Source organism: Alexandromys fortis, unplaced genomic scaffold (assembly GCF_014885135.2).
Source record: "Alexandromys fortis isolate MF-2015 unplaced genomic scaffold, M_Fortis_MF-2015_v1.1 scaffold_78, whole genome shotgun sequence".
Classification (NCBI taxonomy): domain Eukaryota; kingdom Metazoa; phylum Chordata; class Mammalia; order Rodentia; family Cricetidae; genus Alexandromys; species Alexandromys fortis.
Window position 1 is genome coordinate 1,633,810 of NW_026067977.1, and position 20,764 is coordinate 1,654,573.

At 37.6% G+C, this 20,764-nt stretch overlaps 1 protein-coding gene across 1 annotated transcript in view; it reads right to left on the reverse strand.

The window, feature by feature from the left end:
• Window positions 1–20,764, reverse strand: part of Man1a2 (mannosidase alpha class 1A member 2) — a 122,300-nt gene that overhangs the window by 21,744 nt on the left and 79,792 nt on the right. The window contains exons 9-12 of the mRNA XM_050157474.1: window positions 13,744–13,859; window positions 9,592–9,811; window positions 2,791–2,963; window positions 460–575 (exon numbers count right to left, since the gene is read on the reverse strand). Coding sequence (XP_050013431.1) covers window positions 460–575; window positions 2,791–2,963; window positions 9,592–9,811; window positions 13,744–13,859 — 625 coding nt within the window. The remainder of the gene's footprint in view (window positions 1–459; window positions 576–2,790; window positions 2,964–9,591; window positions 9,812–13,743; window positions 13,860–20,764) is intronic.

The following is a 20,764-nucleotide window of genomic DNA, read 5'->3' on the forward strand; positions in this document are numbered from 1 at the left end:
AAAAATGATGAAAATTTGTCATTTCTATCAGCCTGGGTGGATCTAAAAATTATTATGTCCAGGGAAAGATGCCAGGCACAGAAAAACAAGTAACTGTATGATCTCGTTCATATGTGAAATGTAAGAAGGGGGACCAAATAGGGGGATAACAGTAGCAACCAGAGCCTAGAGAGGAAGAGGAAGGGGCAGAGGACCAGTGAGTACTACGTTACAGTCACATGGGGATGAAGTGGTTCTGGTGTGCTACTGCTAAAGCATGATTACAGAGAACACTACATTTCAGAAAGACAGGACTTTAAAAGTTGTCACCATAAAGAACTAATTATTTGAGTTGAATGATATGATTAATTTGATTTCAACATTACCCAATATATTCCTGAATAGCAACATTATAGTAATAGAAACAGTTTTTATCTTCTTATATCTTACTTAAAAACACTTCTGCGTATATATGCTTACTTTAATGTCTCAGCAAGAAAGAAGCTCTGCTGTACGTCATCGTGCGTCGGAGTGAGGGAGTATACATCCTTGACTCCGGAAAAGCCACCACTGACTCGGCAATACTTTTCAATAGCCTGTGAAGGAAGCAGAGAGGACAATTAATTCTGTGAAATTCAATTCTGAAGGACAAACTGAAAGACTGCATTCAAAAGTTCATAGAAAGGATAGGCATAATGGCCTTGCTGGGAAGTAGACAGATGAACCTCTGTGAGTTCGAAGCCAGCCTGGTCTTCTACAAAGTGAGTTCTAGGACAGTCAGGGCTATATAGTGAGACCCTGTCTCTATCAAAAAGAAAAACAAACGCTCATATAAATCTGTAAGAAAATTGATCAAACTGATAATATATTAAGTCTAAGCATAGTGTTATTGAATAGAAATATTCTCATACTGGAAAAACAAACTTGCACTGGGATGTCTTTCCCTCTCTAATACTATAATCTCTCTACAATAAGCTTATGTTTTCCTGACTTAAATGTCAAATTTGACCTATTCTTTCTGAATTAGGGAGTTGTCTGGCACAAAGATAGAAGCTAGCTTGTAATCAGGGGTAGAGGAAATGGCTAATAAAGCACTTGTCCTGGAAAGTGAGGACCTGAATTCAGCTCTCCGAACTCCACATACACATGCATAAGTACACACACACACACACACACACACAATAAATTTCAATGACCACTTCCAAGAACAAATACTAATTCAAATATCCTAAAAATTTAGGAGCTTTCAACAATAGCAGTAACAGGAGATATTTATTGTAACCATACTCTATTCTGAGACACTGTATCCCCAAGTCTAATTAGTTAGGCGCCATAGGTGGTGAGAAGTAGCAGGAAATGCACACCTACAAGCCTAGACAATAATGGCTACTATTTAGGAGTTAACAATCTGCTGACGGCCATTGGAAGAGCTTCATATGCTCTGGCATTTAAATTTCATAATCCTAGGTTAACAGCTCTACTTTTCAGATGGAGAAATTGAGCTGAGCAATTTGTTCTCTCTTAACTACTGTGTTCTAATACTTGACTAGAATTTAAAATACTTATTGTATATTTTTTCGTGTGTCCTTGAACATGCATAAATCAAATGAATTAAATAAAAAACAATCTACTTACAACTCTACTTTTAAGTCAAAGCCACCGAATATCTTGCTGGTGCAGATGGCACACTTCAGAGCTGGACTGTTCAGGAAAAGCCGAAAGCACTCGAGGCTCTTTCTTCGGCTCCTCTGTCTAACACCGAGCACTGTGCAATGAAGGCGCAGTACTTCACTCACCACTGCTGCTGAGGCGTCTTCCTGCTCTTGCTGCCTGCCCTACTCTCCTGGCCTTCTCTTCTACCAGAAAGCTAGCTAACAACGAAAAGTGCTTAACCAAGTTCTTTCCCTTTTTTCTTTTCTTCTTCTTTGTTTTTGTTTTTTGTTTTGTTTTGTTTTATTTTGTTTCCAGCACCTACATCAGAGGGCCCAGAATCACATGTAATTCCAGTTCCAGGGGATCTGCCACCTCTTCTGCCCTCCAGAGGAATGCACACTCATGGGATATATACAAATAGTAAATAAATGTTTTTGTTTGTTTTAAAGACTAGCTCATCGTCATATCAGAACATTTTAGGCCCAGGCAAGCTTTGGGCTCACTTAGCAGCCTACTCTAGTTTCATACTTATGACAGCTCCTACCTTAGCCTTCTAAAGGTTAGGATTATAAAAGCAGGTACTACCACACTCAATGTGAATGTTGACTACTGAAGAGTAAATGGACTGCTTCCTTTACTACTAACCCTAACAAATTCCTGCTTCCGAATGCTTTGTCTCTCTCTCTCTCCTTCTATGTGTGTATGCCACATTTTGTCTTTTAACCTATTTCTAAAAACAATTTACTGGTCCACACAGGAATTATTAGAATACAAGGTAAAATGAAAAAGAATCATCTTCCCAGGCTATGAATCTGGGTTAATATGACAATGCTTTTTTCCTCAGTGGTTAAACATTAAAAAGATATAATAAAAATAATATGCTTATTCTGTAACAGCATTGGGAAAACTGCCTTTTAAATACACCTGGCAGTTGCTTACTAGAATAGTGAGTGCATGCAGCTATGAAAATACTGATAGAGAGCGGACAGGAGTCTAAGGCTCGTTTGAACTGCTCAACAAACAAACTGAGAACAGTTTCTTCCCCAGAGAAAGGAAAACGTACATTTCTTGAAACCAAGTAACCGGGATGAGGATAACATGGGACAGGGGCAGCCCTGTCCAATCAGCTGAGACAACAGGAGAAGTGAGTGTACTTACCAGTGCTGCTTCCCAGCCCCACTGCCTGTATCTTGGGTCGTGGGTGAAACGCCACAGATACCAATAGGTTTCAATTACTTCTGGACGGAGGATGTAATACTTCTCAGCTTGCCGCACAGCCACAGCTTCCACTGCACCATCAAACTTGAAGGACTCAGGACCTAGTTTTAACGCTGTGATGTGTCAAAAAAAAAAAAAAAAAAAGGTGACATAATGTGTGTGTTTTAAAGAATACCCACTGTTCTCTCTAAAAGGAAGAAGTATGAAGTAATCTTTATCTTTTGTGGGTTTTTTTGCTTCCTACTGTTTTAATTTTTATTTATTTATTTGGTATTAAAAACACAGATATAGATGGACATTTGTCCATCAGCCTGGTCCAGCAGCCATTCAGTACTAAAGAAACACACAGAGATTTATATTACTTATAAACTGTTTGGCCTTTTAACTCAGGCTTATTATTAACTAGCTCTTAAACCCTAAACTAACCCATAATTCTTATCTATGTTTAGCCATGTGGCTTAGTACCTTTCCTCAATGTAGCATTTTCATCTTACTTCCTCTGCATCTGGGTAGTGACTGCAAACTGAGCCTTTCCTCTTCCCAAAATTATCCTCGTCTAGTAGTCACACCTATACTTCTTGCCTGGCTATTGGTCAATCAGCATTTTATTAAACTAATATGAGTGACAAATCTTTACCTCGTACAAAAGCATTATCTCACAGCACCCAGAGTCTCTCATATATTAGGCTGAGCTACACCCTAGTCCTAAAGTAACTTTGGTTATTTTTATTGTAACTGTTTTACAAAAGTGGTTTCAAAAGAACTGGTTTCAAAAGAACCACATTTTCCTTCTAACAGAATTATAAATATTTGTATGCTCTGGCACGAAGTATCTCTCAGTGCAATATGCATCTCTGACTCTATCAAGAGCTAAGCAGTAGCCTAGAAACAAATGCAATCCATGAACACAGATGCCACCTGTCCCTTGTGTCTTCAGTCATTTCATCAATATTTTGTAATTTTCAGCATACAATTTTTCTCTTTGGTTAAATCAATTCATAAAGTATTGTTATTATTGTGGGGGGGCATGGAGGAGTATGCACACAGGTGTGAGTGTGCAGACATTGCACGTGGAAGGCAAGGAGAGGAAGGCATTAAGCAACCCCTTCCATCACTCCTTGTTGAGTTCCTTTGAAGTAGACTCTTGCTGAATCTAGACTTTGCAGTGTTTCAGCAAGGCTTGCATTCACCAGGCCCCAGCCATCCTTCTCTCTCCACTTGTCAGTCTTGGGGTTAAAGAAACACCCAGGCCCAGGTCTGGCTTTTAAGTGGGCGCTAGAAACTCTGATCCTCAAGGCTGGACAATAAAGCTCTCTCTCCCCAGCTCCAATTATTTTATCATTTTACAGTATCATAAAGAGGGTTCTTTTCCTGATTGCTCCCTCCAACAGACTGTGATTAGCATAAAGAATAAAACTGATTTTTGTACATTGCCTTGTGTCCTATCACTGCACTGGATTAAGTCATTCTAGCAGGGTTTTGTGTGTGTGTGTGTGTGCAGTTTTCATTAGGATTTCCTACCTACATATCACCCCATGTGGAAATCAGGATGATTTTTCTTCTTCCTGTCTGATCTGAATGCCTTTCATTTCTTTTTCTTGTCTGACTATTCTTGCTAGTAATTTCTAGTACTATATGGAACAGACTCTGAATTCAAGGCCATTCTTGGTACATAATGAAACTCTGATAAGAATAAATAAACAAAACTATTTTTTAAAAGTCCAACACCATAAGCATTGAGATGAAATTTTTAAATGAAACTTAGAGCCATAAGAAAATGCAGTAGAGTATAGAATAACGAGCCAGCTTGAAATATATGAAAACTAGGATTGTACTTTCTAATCCAAGGATCTAAGCTGACAACAAAGATAATTAAAACCAGTGAAAGACTTAAAAGTACAAGGCACAAATCAACAGTGAGCTTCTAGGGATACCATGACAAAGAGGGCCACAGGTTCAACTTGCTAAATACAACTGATACTCAAAATATGAGTCTGCACAACAGTGCTATCAGAAACACAACTGTTAGGAATACAAAGGTTCTTGCCAGTCCTCTGGAATTCCATGGGTGTCTCAAAGGCAGAGCCGTGACTCTATTTAACCTGCACACATCTAGCATAGCAGTCTGCATATAAGGTGCCCCTGCTTAAGGGAATAAGTAGTTTCAGTAACTATGACATGCCTTATTCTTAGTATACTTGCTACTATAAATTTGGTGTTTAGACCTAACCATTTGTAGTCAAAGTCTTCATACAAAAGCTCAACTGCCCATTGGCAAATATCTATGGTAGTCCTCAATGTCTCACTAATATTTAAAGTTTCACCTTTTACATTTTTATTAGCTTACAAAAAAACTGGGTTCCATTATGGTGTTTTCAAACAAAATTTGTTGTTTCTCTCCCACATTTTTCCCTATTCCACCCTCTTTCATATTCCCTGCCTTGTACCCTCCCTCCCACATTCATGTCACAAATGTCACATGACCCACCCCTCAACACCACCTGTTCCCCTCCTGTCTACCTAGTTTCCTAATCTCTCCCCACTCTCACAACCCCTTACTTACATACATGCAAACATTAAAAGTTATATCTGCATATGAGCAAAAATATGTGATTTTCATATTTCTGAGACTGGGTCACCTTACTTTCCAGACCCACCCATTTTCCAGAAAATTACAGCAAACACTGCTGGCAAAACTGAATGTCTACCCAGAGAAAAATAAACTTTAGCCCAGTTTTCACTCATCCCAGAACACCAAAGGGGTTAATTCCAAACCAGAACCCCTGAAATTGCTGGTGGAAAAGCAGGGAATATATGTGAAGTTTCAAGTACAGAAACAAGAACTTTCTGAACAGGAATCCAATAGTACAGGAGATAGTCCCAAGAGGAAACAAACCGGACTACATGAAACTAAGAAGTTTCTGCACAGCAAGGCAAACTATCAGTAGAGCAAACAGAATGGGAGAAAAATCTCTGCCAGTAATACCTCAGCTAGGAGGTTGACAACTAGCATATATAAAGAACTACAAAGCCCAAACCATAAAACTGATAATTGATAAATGGGCTAATAAAATGAGCAGACACATCTCAAAAGAAAGCACACACATGGCCAAATATTATTTTTTTGGCCATTAGGAAATGGAAATTAAGGACATCACTTTGGGACTCTGTCTCACCCTAGCCAGAATAGTTATGATTAAGAAAACACAACCAGCATGGCACAGTAACACTACAGGTGAGGAAAAGCACAAATACCCTGGTCATAATACATGCTCTCCAATTGGACTTAAGCTCCACTCAACAAGAAGGGTACCATGCCTTCTTGTACTGGAAACCTAGCAAACCACTAGGTGCTACTGAAATCATGGTTACTGGAGGAGAATCTACAACCACTAATTTACTAAACCAGTATAATCCCTAACAACAATCTGTAAACATCTGTCCTTATACGCACAGGTAAATGTAGTCTTCACCCCTCATCAAGGAAACCTCTCTTTGCACAGAAACCACTACAGAAAACCACAGCCAACCAAAATGCAGTCATGGAGCCCAGTCCCAATGGATACATCTACAAAGTACTCTCATATCTAGGGCTCACTGAAAAAGAGGAGGCAGAAGTCTATAAGAGCTAGAGGATTGGGGAGCTGTTAGATTGTGTCTCCTAGTAGCATCAGAAGCTACACCTGTAAAGTCACATCAACATGACTGCCCAAGCGAGAGCTGAACAAGTCTGACACAAATAAACATGACAAACTGGATGGGGAAAAGCCTGTGAGGTCTCAACCCTGCACAAAAAACTATAGGCAAAAGAGTAAAGCTGGGAGCAGGAGAGGTGGCCCTCCCTAGGGATGGTACACCATCTGGATGTCCAGTGCCAGTCAGCCCTAAAAACACATAAACAAGTAACATTATATTGACTGAACAAGTTATATTTAGGAATATATATGTATAATATACATATGTGTATGAATTAACAATTGATTAAAAAAAAGAGGCCATGAATTTGAAGGCGAGTTGGGAGGGACACATATGGAGGGTCTGGAGGGAGGAAAGGGAAGGGTTAAATGTAATTAAATGTCAATCTCAAAAATAAACAAGAAGGGGAGGGAGGGAGGGAGGGAGGGAGGAAGGGAGGAAGGAAGGAAGGAAGGAAGGAAGGAAGGAAGGAAGGAAGAGGTTATGGGGAAGAGGAACCCTTAAGCCCTTAATACTGCTGGTGGGAGTCTAAACTAGCAAAGTCACTATGGAAATCAGTATGGAGCTGCCTTTGTTTCACTCCCTGTTGCTATGATCAAACACTCTAACAAATACAATATAAGAAAAGGTTATTTTGCGCTCAGAATTTCATGTCACAGTACACCACAGTGGGGAAGTCAAGGCATAGGAACCAAGAGCAGTCAGTCACATGACATCCAGTTAGAACTAGAGTACAACAACAAAGTATGTATTTGTGGTGATATTTTGTTTGTGTTTTAACAAATGAAGCTTGCCTGAAGATCAGAGTGCAGAGTTAAGCCACTAGAGGTCAGGCAGTACTCTGGCACAGATGGATCTCTGTTAGTTCAAGGCCACCTGGGCTACACGAAATTGATCCAGTCTAAAGAAGAAACAGAAAAGAAACACAAAGGCAATCCCAGCACTGAGGATCCCACATCTTTAATCCCAGCAGTAGGGAGGTGGAGACAGGAGTGAAGTGGCTGGGCAGAGAGAGGAATGTAAGGCGGGAAGAAACAGCTCAGTGCAGTCTGAGGCAGCAGTCTGAGGCTGCTGTCTAGGCAGTTGGTCAGAGGGCAGTCTGAGGACAGGATCGCCCTTTTGGTCTAAGCATCGGTAAAGGTAAGAACTCTAGTAGTGGCTGGCCGTTCTGCTTCTCTAATCTCTCAGCTTTCATCCCCTAATTTCTGACCTGGGCTTTTAACATTAAGACCAATCAGAATTCGTGGTACACGTATGCATGCATCCAGCCTGTTTTCTTCTTTTATATAATCCAGGGTTCAAACCCAGGAAACGGTGCTTCCAACTTTTAGAATGGGTCAAGATAATCTAATCTAGACAAGTCTTCATTGAGGCTTTCTCTCCAGGTGATTCTAGATTGTGTCAAACTGATAATTAAAACTAACCACTAACCAACAGGTGGTTCCTCAAAAAATTAAAAGCAGAACAACTGTATGAGCCAGCTCTAGCCCTCCTGGTATACCAGAAGGATTCTACATCGTACTACAGGATATTTATACATCCATGTTCACTGCTGTTCTCTCACAACCACAGGGAACTGGAACTCGCTGAGATGTCCACCAACAGCTGAAAGGGAAATAAAATGTGGCACAGATGCACAACAGAACTTTACTCAGTGTTAACTACATTTTAAGTGTATAACTCACACTCCATACTATCACTGTGATAATTTAATTTGTAAATCAGGTCACTAACTGTCTTAATACTAACATTAAACTACATTGGAATAACATGTTAATATTCTTTCGAGCTACATTTTTTTTTAAAAAAAAAAGTAAAACCACTTATTTGGATAATTAGAGAATTAAAAGGTCAATTTCACCTTAAATTCCACCCCTTACTATATAAAAATAACTCAACAGACTTATGAACAAGGACAAAATTCAAGCCTACAATATCTGTGTCATGATACTTAATGACAAATTAACTCTGAAACAGAAATTCATTTGCTATAGAAAAGCAACGATTCAACTTCTAAAACAACAAAGAGGTATTACAAGTTTGTAGGGTTCCAGGTCACTAATTATTTCACATAGGAAAACATGTTTATAACCATTCCGGAGGCGGAGGCAAGCGGATTTCTGTGAGTTCAAGGCCAGCCTGGTCTATAAGAGCTAGTTCCAGGACTGGCTCCAAAGCTACAGAAAAACCCTGTCTCAGAAAAACAAAAAACAAAAAAGGAAAAACATGTTTGGAAAGCCAAACTAACTGCAAGTCTCACCCAGTGCTCTGCAGCCCCCTCCTTTCACTACTGTACCCATAAGAAGCCTTCTACATAGTGAACAGCCATCCGTGAATGTATACAGTAGCTGTGTTTTGAACCAATTTTTGTCAACAATAAAGACCGTCTTGACCTCTAAAACATAGAAGATCAAAAGATATTATATATTTTCCCAAAGCAATGCCGGAAGATTTTCATAAGCAAACATAAATATTACTAGTGAACCAAGACAAACTGTCTGACAGTCAAACAACAACTGGACTTTGGAGGTGATGAGGAATCTATTTTGTTCCTTTTATTTTCTATTTAATTTTTTCCCCCGAGACAGGGTTTCTCTGTAGCTTTGGAGCCTGTCCAGGAACTAGCTCTTGTAGGCCAGGCTAGTCTTGAACTCACAGAGATCTGCCTGCCTCTGCCTCCTGAGTGCTGGGATTAAAGGCGTGCACTACCACCATCCAGCTTCCTTTTATTTTCTTAAGAGTATAGGCACAGTGATAAAAAACTAACAGTTTTGGATTTTATTAGAAAAATACCTTTTGTGCTTATAACAATTAGTTTCTAAATATTAAAGAATAAAACAAAAATCTCCCAAGAATTCAGAATTTTTAAAAATGAAACCTATTCCTGGAATTAAAACAAAAGTTGAGAAAAACTGCTATTTTAGTGTGCAGTATTTTGATGTGAACAGTACAAGTATACTACAGTTTCCTTCTAATTTCTGGAAACATGTTTAACTGAGGTTATTTTAGACTAAGTTATTAAAATAGCCTTATTAATATTCTTACCAGTTCTGTCATATGACTCATGACATGTTCGTGCAATTTCTGCCCCTAGTTCTAGATAGTGGCCAGCTTTGTCCTTCCTGGAACCATCTGCTCCAAGTGCAAACATTCCCCCAGCAAAGCAGGCCAAGTGCCCCATCTTCCTTTCCAAGTGTCCATTCTTCCATTCTCCAATGAAGACAAGACCTCCTCGGGATTTCTTGATAAGATGTTTTTCTATTGCCTTCGAGAAAAAGATAAACAATTTACACATAGACTGTTCTGCTTAGCTTTAACTGTCAACTTAACATAACCTAGAGTCACCAAAGGGGATAGTTTTAGTGAGGAATCATCCAGGTTGGTCTGAGGCCATGTCTCATCTATGCCTATGGGGGACCTTTTCACGGGCTGGCCCTGGACTGTGGAAGAGAGAAGAGAGCTGGCTGAGCAAAAGCACACAGGCGTTAGGAAGGGCCCGCTCTGCTCTTGGCAGTATACTTTAGGTTCCTGCCCATACAGAACAACAAGCTGTAACATGGGATTATAAGTCAAATAAATCTCCTCCTCCCTGTGTTATTTTTGGTAGGATAATGTCACTGCAACAGAAATAAAACTAGAACACAAACTTCAAGTGTCTGGACAGTGTCTGGACTTTTGGCCAACAGGAAATCTTAGCATTATGATACTTTATAAAGGAGTAACTTTCACAAACTGCAGACCCAGTTTGTAAGTAAAATTTTAATGAGTTATCAAAGTGTATAAAACCTGAAACAACATCCTAATCACTACTGTAATCAAAACAGGAGAGGAGAGATATGTATGGCCTTGGAGTGCTTTTCTGTGTGATATTACTTATATACTTGTCTTCTTGAGGTAAATGAGATTCATAATAATTACTCAACAGAGATCATCCTAAGAAGTTATAATACGAAAGGTTCTATCAATTCATTTTCTATTCCAAACAACAAAAACTGAACAGAAGATTGAATAAGTTAAGATAAAAGAAGGTTTTAGTAAATAGTTAAAATTGTTAATTTTTCATGTAGCTATGCCACTTAGCAAAGTAATTTTAAAAAGCATAATATACCTTGCACATGGGAAAGCTTTCTAAACTAGTTGAAACTTAATATATACATCCCTTAACTCCTTAGAAAACTGGTTTCTCAAAGTCAGGTCATTTGATTTGGATGTTTTGTCATGGATAAAGGGAGATAATCTCAAAATCAGGATACTCTCCTAGAATGTCAGTTTTACTAAACAGATAATGGGGATAGCAAAGGAAATATTTTACACTAAACTTAAATATAAGGAAAGTAGAGCATAACAATCACATTTCATTTTAATAATGAAAATTTTATGAGCTTTGCTCCCCTAGACCGCTAAGAGGGTCAAGCTTTTCTTTCTGAAACAAGATATGTACTTCTTCAAGGATTAATTTATATTTTGGTTTTAGGCTGTTTTCTGACATGTTCAATAACATCCAGCTCAGGAAAAAATACACCTTATATTCTCTGTAATGACAATGTGTGTTTTACAGAAATGTAGGAATTATGCCTTCATCACTGTATGTTCCAGAAAGCCTGTTATAATGTTCCACATACTCAATAAATAATATTATAAATGATGGTGCTCTTAGATAATTAGATCTGGTTGACAAAGACAATGATAAGAAGCTGATAATCAAATGATATGGATGACCACCAGACTGCAAGGTTTTTTGTTATTTTTTAACCATGATATTCACAAATGTATATATTTAGAAGATCAGTCTTTTGGATGGAGAGGCTAAGATTCTCATCTTTACGAGTCAAGTGATATTAACACAGCTTCAACACACACAATAATTGCCTAAAGAGTTGGCTGTAATTTTTTTTTTTTTTTTTTGCTTGCTTGCTTTTGAGACAGGGTCTTATGAAGCATAGGCTAGCCTCAAACTCATAGACATCTTCCTGCCTCTGCCTCATCCTGGGAACTGGGGTTAAGAGTGTATACCACCATATTTGGAGAGTTTTAACTTTCTGCATAATGTTTACATTGTTTTTGTCATCTCTGGTCTTTACAACACAAATCTTACTATGCTATAAGACAGCCAAACATGCTTATGAACTTACTAGGACTAAAGGAAGGGCAGGTGAAGACAGGGCTTTGCATCCTTAACTACCTTCAGGGTGCCTGAGATGGACTTTATTGCACTCTTCTCTCTAAAGAATATAACAATGTCTTACATAAAATGCTAACCGTTGAATGGCAGTTAGGGATAATTATATTACGTTTACACATTTCCACTAGTATTACAATAGTTGCCTGGATGCCAAAGGGCCTTTAAAATGTATATTTAATACACTATCTTAAAAAATGAAGAGACTGAATGTAAATTTGATCTAAAACCTATAACAACACTAAGATGAAGAAACCAGGATTACAGGAATCTGTAGAAGAGAGAAGAGCAGGATGGGAATGGAAGCATTTTAAACATAATATCTGAGAAGTGACATAGAACTCAGATTGCAATCTTAAAACACTCAGCCAACCCTATTTCTTCTATGAACTCAATGTTATTTTACAGTTCAAAACACTTTCTTAACAGGAGTATTGCTGAAGATAACAAAGCGCAAAAATTGTATAGATGAGATCATATTTTGAAATGAAATTTGATCAATTATTATTTAAAAAATAGTAAGGACCCATTCTAAATGTAAAAACTAATAAAAATAGGATGGAGAAAACAAATACATAAAATTGTGTACATATAGTATATGGTAATGGAAAATATTTTTATATTTTAAGATTAACTTCCAAAACAATCATACCTATTACAAGTAATGAGTATATAAAACATAAACTATTTTAAAAGTGATAATTCAAAATAATAAAAAAAATTTTTCTTATGAAAATAAAGGTAAAAAACCATTTTAGGTTAAGAATATAAGAAAAACAAAAATTATTTAATATGTGATAAATGTCATAATTTTACAAAAATACATTCATTCAAGTGTCTACAGTACCTATTATATTTGGGCTATTTGTACTGGGTACAGACACTGATAAATTACTCTCTATTCTTTAAGAAGCTGGGGAAACTGATTAAGAGCTATTTTCAAACATCACTATGATTCTAAAATAGTTTAAAAAATTCTTAGATCACAACTTTTCTAGGCTTAAATTTTCACAGAGAAAATAAAATTTTGCAGTTTTCCAAATTTAAGGCTCCAAAGAAAATTTTAGAAATCGCATGTTTAAATTTAGATTCTTGGTTAAACTTTAACTCAGTTTATTAGTTAACATACCCCTCATCAAATGTGAGGGGCTGGTGAACAAGGCACTGTGTATCACGGTTCACCCCATACTAGAGCACACTCAAAACAACGTCAGGAAATCAGCTGCCAACAAAGTAAAGGATATAAAATGGGTAATAAAGATCTTTGGTTTGATCTTGAAACTTACAAAACTACAATGCTGAAAATAGATCACTATATCAGAAAGACTGTGTTATATTAAAATCATCAAAAATATACAGATTTCCAATAGATAAGAAAGTCAGTAACTTATTAAAATGATTAAAATTTCTCTATCTTATAATTTTTTTTTTGTAAAATTTCGTAGAACTAACTCCAGGCTTTTCAGCTGTCATAGATTTACCAAACAATATAAAGAGTGATGAAGAAGACAGGCTCAGTTCCAGACTCTCAGCTCTGGGATCCTCACCAAGGCACTTGAGCACTGTGTCTTAAGTGACGACAATAACCAAATGGAGTCATCTATGTAAGTGGATCAGAACAATGCCTGGCACAGGGAAACACCACACAAGTGGGCACCATCACAAGTCTTTACTCAAAGACTCTCACCGTATAGAGAGATATATCTCTATATCTCTTAAGCCATCACTTTAAAGAAGAAACGTTCGCAGGTAAGGATAAAGTCAGTAGTTTTACTAACTGTAATTAAACAATGTTTTATATATACACTCACTACACTCTTCAATTTTCATTAAGATGTCACAAATAAGAATTTAAGTAAATATTTTCTATTAAAATACTAACAAACTTTGGTGACTGAACATGTTTATGTATATTACATATATTTTCTAAATGCCTACAATAAAACAGTTAATTTGTTCATCACTATGTAATATTCAATAATATGGTCACTATCTGAAAATATTTAAGCAATAATCACCTCAACAGCATCATCATACATCCTTCTTGCCTCATGGTCTGTCTTATCTGACATCAGCCATGCTTTCAGTAAGTATTCATAAAAACTATCTCCCAAACCACCAACCGATGTGTGATCTGTAGCAAAAGAGAAAAGAGGACATGGGTGGGAGAAAGGGAAGATAAAGACAATTAAAATAATATTTTTCAATAATATTTAACAGATTAATTTAACTATTTAACAGATTAATTAATCATAATGCCATGCCTACTTCCAACATATTCTACTTAGTCAAGTAGAAGCACATTAGGCTTCCCTATATATGTGTCTAATTTTCTAGGAAATCTTTTTCTCCTCTGTATGTGATATTTTAAATTATACAGTTTATACACTGTTGCCCTGCCCCAGACTTCTGTAGAAGTAAAATAATTATCTTTTATACAATAATGACTTTAAATACACAGCCATCATTAAATGACACTTATATTTGCTACTAAACAAAAGACACTCCTAAACATCTATACAACAACATCTAGTGGAAAGTCCTGTTTGGAAAGTAAGAATCACTTTGCAATATATTTTCTAATTATAATTAGCTTTTGAGTTCTGTCATTGATATTTTTCACATATTAGTATACATTGCTTTTTCATAGGTATATTCTTACCTATCACTCACATTTTGAAACTAGAGTACCAAGGCAAACACACTGTGACACCTCACTTTTTTTGTAAATGTACAGTTTTGCTGTACATTGTGGGATTTTAATCACAGAAATCCCATTGTCCCTGTACATAAAGAAAAACACACCACCATGTATAAACTTTCAGCCAGTCAGACAGTATACCACAGGAAGGGGAGGATGCTAGTCAGAAGCTTATAAGGAAAACTTACAATTTGGCTTCAGGAAATGGCATGCTAGAATTTATCTTTTTAGATCATAGAATATACCTGTGAACTATTAACGATACAAAACTGTAAGTAAAGCAGAAGAGAATATAAAGAACACTTCTGGATTTCCTAGGCAGATGCGCTTAAATACAAAATGAAAGAGTCATAAAGGAAAAGTTTTAATTTCCTAGGACACAAACTAAACTCAAGAGAAATAAACCTAAAAGGAAGAAACTGAGTAGAATGTAACCGCAGCATGTACAGCATGAGAACAGGTACGTTTTCATGAGAATGCCATACGTAAAGACCTCTGGCAAGAAAAATAAGGCAAACGAAATAAGAACTCAAAAATTAACAAGACTCAGTCACTACCTAAGAAAACACACTCAACTCCAGCATCCAGAGAAAAGCCAAGTAAAATAACAAGATTCCACTACTATCTAGCAAGTCCCCAAGAATATGTTTAGATTTTATTACATTATTTATGTATATAAATGGACATATATACCACAGCATATGAGTAAGGGGTGATTCTCTCCTTACACCAATGGGTCAATCAAGATCAATCTTCAAGATTCACAGCAAGTGCCCTTAGCTGCTGAGCCATCTTGACAGCCCAACAAGTGAGTGAGTGAAAGACAAAGAGAAGGGGGGGGGAGAGAAGAAGGAAGGAAGAGAATCATCTATCTATCTATCTATCTATCTATCTATCTATCTATCTATCTATCTATCCATCCATCCATATCTATCTATCATCTATCTACCTACCTACCTACTTGCCTACCTACCTATCTATCTTCCATTCATCCGTGTTGCTAACGATTGAACCCAGGACCTTCAACATGCAGGGTAATCATTCTACCACTGTACTATATCCTCAGCTGTCTCAAGCATTTTAAAAGGCACACTATCCAATGCTTACAATATAACTCATAACTGTTAGGACTGAAGGTAGATACCAAAACTTAATATAAGACTCTAGTTCTGGAATTACTCTATAATATGACCTAAAAAGCATAAATACAGGTGTTAAAACATCCACTATAGAATTGTTTGCACTTGTAGAAAGTTAAACATAGCCTGAACTATCTAGGGAAGTTGATAAAGAAAATGAGTATTAAATATAGTACAGTACAGTACACGATAATTAAAAAGAACCACATGTCTGTAATCTCACACTGAAGGGTATCTATTTTTACACTGCTAAGTGTGAAAAAGGAGCAGGCTCAGAATAATATTTATAGTCTGACATTGCTAAAAATTATATATTAAAGAATGTTAGGGTACAAAGTTTTTGAAAAGAATTACTAACAATGATTATCTCTGGGCAAAGGCCTTGAGTTTTAACTTCATATCTATAAATATGCTACCTGAGCACGTGTAATTTCATGTAACTCAAAATCAACTTCTACTGTAGAAAACAAATGGGTGGAAGGGCTATCATTTACACCGTAAGCAATACATTGAATGCTCCTATACTTCACATACACCGTACACACCATTTTACTTCACTGTTTTTCCTGAACTCATAAGCAAATATGTTGATAATTTTTAGCACAATGTACACCACTAAAACCACACAGTTAAATACAGAACTTTACAGCAGCCTAACAGACTTCACATCAGTCCCTAACGAGAACCACTTCTCTGACCTCTAGAGCCACACTTTCTAAGTTCTTGAATATAAAATGTCCATCACCTTTAACTAAGATCTATTAACTTAATGCTGCTAAGAACTGTTCTCTTGCTTTCTACCTAAATACGTAAAGGAAAGTTCCTTTGCTTGAGAGTCTTAAAGTTAAATGAGTATCACAGAAGACAGTTGGAGAAAAAGACAGGCTTATAAAATGATAGCTCACTCAATTTTACACTGAATACATCTGTGACTACATTTCTAATAGGTTACAATATAGAACATGTATGTCTACATTTAAGAATCTTATGGGGGTCAAACAATGATGGGCTATATGGTAAATTATATTTTTTTTTGCTAAAAACACCCTAACATTAATATTTTATGATCACAAAAGCCATAACAGTCTAAGAATATAAATACTTAAACAATACAGAAATGAATGAGTGGAGAGAAGAGTTGCAACGGATGTGCACAATGGGCACTGTTTAATACAAAGCATAGACACAGCCGTCTGTGTTTTTATTTATTATGTACACAGTGTTCTGCCTGTATGTTTGCCTGCTTGCCCAAAGAGAGCACTAGATCTCCTTATAGATGGTTGTGAGTCACCATGTGGATGCTGGGAATTTAACTCAAGACCTATGGAAGATTAGCCAGTGCTCTTAACGTCTGAGCCATCTCTCCAGCCTCTATGTCAGAATTCCTTTGATTCGTACAGAACTGCTACATCTTCCCTCTCCCTCATCTTGTCTCACACTCCACCAAAAAACTTAAGTATCATGAGGTTTATCTGCTTAATTGTTGCTTTCTTACACAGCTCTTGGTTTTCTTTTGATTTTCTGGTCACCGTCCTAGAGTTTATCATCTTTAGTGTTCATTACTGTCTAGCTTCTCAACAATGGCATATATCATTGCCCTTCCAGCCTGATCAGCTCTAGGCACTGTTACATGGATGGGGCCTGCTTGTTGTGGTTTCTGTCCCACCTGGTACCCCACAGCCAGCACGCCCCAAAGAAAATCACACAGAGATCTCCATAAGTTATAAAACTGATTGGCCCATTAGCTCGGGATACTTATTAGCTCTTGTAGCTTATATTAACCCATTATTCTGATCTATTTTTGCCATATGGCTCAGTACCTTTTTCAGCTGGCAGGTCACATCCTGCTTCCTCGGTGGTCTGTGCAGGACTGGGAGGAATCAACTTTCTCCTTCCCAGAATTCTGTTCTCATTGCATCCTTTTTACTTTCTGTCTGGTTTTCCTGCCTATACTTCCTGCCTGGCCAATCAGCATTTATTTAAAACATGATTGACAAAATACAGACAATTCTCCCGCACCAAGGCACCCTCCATAGCTGTGACTGGAAGATCTCTTTTTTTCTTGCTCTCCATAGTTAGACCTATTATATCTTCAATCCTACATCTTAGTCTACATAGGATTTTCTGAAGAACATTCTTAAATAAACTCCTAGAAACAGTATGCCACACAAAACACCTTGCTGTCTGGAATGCTTTCACTATATTCCCAGTACATTTTATAGTGTATGAGTGTTAAGTTCAAAGACAGAAGCAATTTCCCCTCCGTGTCCTGAAAGTGCCACCCTCACACCACTCTCCATGCGCTCTTACTATACAAAACCTGTCGCCATTTTGCAGCTTCAGTGTATTCCCATTTTCTCGCATTCAACTTTACTTTTCAAATTTTAGAGTCTTCATTTTAACACTAGCTACATTTAAGTACCATACCCTAGTTTTCCAGGCACTATTCAAACTAAAGATTGGTTATTTTCCAGTTCTGGGATAATTATTTTCCATTATTCTCAGCGATTATCTCCACTCTCCACAGTTCGCTCTCACATTAGCCAGGTCCAGGTAAAGTTTAAGGCCACGGAGTTCTACGGTGATTTGCTACTTAGCAGCAGACAACTAGTATTTTGTCTTTGGGGGCTAAAGGCCACATAGGAGATTACTTTTCGTGCCATAATGGTATAGGACACTGAAAAAGAGTTGTGTAGCCTTGGCTGTCCTCGAACTGGCTCTGTAGACCAGGCTGGCCTCAAACTCACAGAGATCCACCTGCCTCTGCCTATCATCTTCTTCATGACTACTTGATTAGTGTTCTTTCCTGGACCTAAAGCAGAGTTCTGAAACCTAAGTCCCCATTGTTCTACCTTATCTCCCCCAACAGCCAGGGAGAGAATAGAGAAAACCGAAGGCAGGAAGAAAACAAGTCCTTCAGTTTTCTGCACTCTTCCTTATCCCTTCAACTACTAAGAGGATGGAGCACCTCTTCTCTACAGCAGTCCTCTGGCCGGAACCCTGACCTCTGCAGCCTCTTCCCATGAGGGATCTCCCTTCTTATTTATAACTTTTACCCTCCAATTGTGCCTGCCTCTTAGCATTTGATACACATGGATTTCTTAAAATAATTTAACATTCTTTCTTGACTATTACACTCCTGTGTGCTACCTATTAGGTGTGCTCACTAAAAGGGGAAAATTCTGAGTGATGCCAACTTTCCAATTGAAGTGGAGTGATAAACAGTGTTCCTTACTGAACCTAGGAATACTGAAGGAAATGGCTGAAAGGGAAGGGATTACAACTAGTCTGCTGAATTTTGGGATGCTATTTACATATCTAAATGGAGCTAACAAAAAATGCAATCAGGTAACAGGAAATCAAGGGAAAAGCTAAACTGGGCAACACAAGTTAATCTCAGGCATACCTACTAACAGACACTGCTACTATGGAGATAATACGAACATTTAAAGAATAGGGGACAGGGGAGAAGGTCACAACAGACATTGCAGATCAGCAAGCACAAGCAAAAAAATGAGGCAAGGTGTAATGTCCTGGAAGGTGGCACACACAGAACAGTAAGAGCATGAACTCTGCAGCTATCAGTCTGCTTTGCTAACCCCGCTTTGCTCTGTGCTCACGACCTGCATCACCTTGTGTAAAGGACGTGATTGTCTCTGCACTTTATTTTCTCCACCAACAGACAGGAAAAGAAAAACAGCATTTACCTCATGAGTTTATGTAAGCTGCAGATAAATCAATGAATCAGCATAGACTATTCAGAACTATGAGCTATGCATTAGGCAAACATGAGAGAGGCAAGTCTGAAAGTGAGATGATAACTAAAATTTCTCTTCACTCTCTCACTAAACATTTCTTGAATGGCCTCAATGTACCAAGCCTTGTCCTAGGCACTAAGTGAATAAAACTTACAAAACACTCTGCCTTATGGATCTTGTATTATGTTGAGAGATTAAAAAAAAATAAGTAAAAGAGCAAACAATAAGGACTACTATGTATCAGATACTATTTCAAGTACTTTATACATAATAAGCCAATTCATCCTTACAATAATACCATAAAGTGTATTATACTGCTACTGTCCACATTGTACAGAGGAGGAAACTCAGATGCAAAGTAGTTAAGTAATCAATCAGGTTACAAAGCTAGAATGTAGCAGACATGAGTCAAACCCAGCTATTCTGCTCAAATTATGTGTTCTCAGTAATTATCCAGGAACAAAGGAGTGTACAACCTATGGATCTGGAAGTCAGGCTAAGAGTAACATTTTAGATGAGGCAAGCAGGAAAGACTCTTATCTCTAAGGTAACGTAAATAAAACCATCTGTAGAAAGTGAGAGGGTGAGCCATATGAGTATCTCTGGGAAGATTGGTCTAAGCACAAGTGGTAGGAACAATGACTCTGTGATAAAAACTTGCTTGCTAGACTCAAGAACCAAAGAGAGTTGTCAATGAAGGTAGACCACAAAAAATAGGAGAGAGGTCAAAGAAGGCTATAAGGACTTTAGCTTATACTCTGGATAGTAATAAATAAAGTCACCATAGAATCATACAATGTAGCACAATTTATAAAATAAAAAATTACTGGTTCTTATATTAGAATAGATTGAAGGCAGTCTCAGGAAGACCAATTAGGAGCTGCTGTTAGTTTTTCCATCACTATTACCAATACTTAAAGAGACAGCTTTAAAGGAAGACTTATTTTTACAGTGTCAGAGGTTACAGCTTATGGTCACTGACTCCACAGTTTCTGTACTGTAGCAAGAAGACCAGGGCAGGAAGCCTGTAGCTGAACCCTACTGCTGACCTCATGGCAGTCAGAGAAGAAAATAGGGCCAGACACAGGGTAGATCTTTCCAAGGAACGCCTGCTGTGATCTCCTCCCTTCAATTAAGTCCTGTGCCTACTTCTGTCCACCTCCTAGTAATGCTACTGTCTACACAAGGGCTTTATCAATAAGATAGGTCAGAGCCCTTGGGATACACTCTTTTCACACAAACACATTTGCTGGTAACCAAGACTTTAACATAGGAGTCATTTTAAAGAGCACTGTTTGTAACTAATCCACTTCTTGAAGTTTGCAGGCAAATGGATGGAAATAGAAAACACTATCCTGAGTGAGGTAAGCCAGACCCAAAAAGAAGAACATGGGATGTACTCACTCATATTTGGTTTCTAGTCATAAATAAAGGACATTGA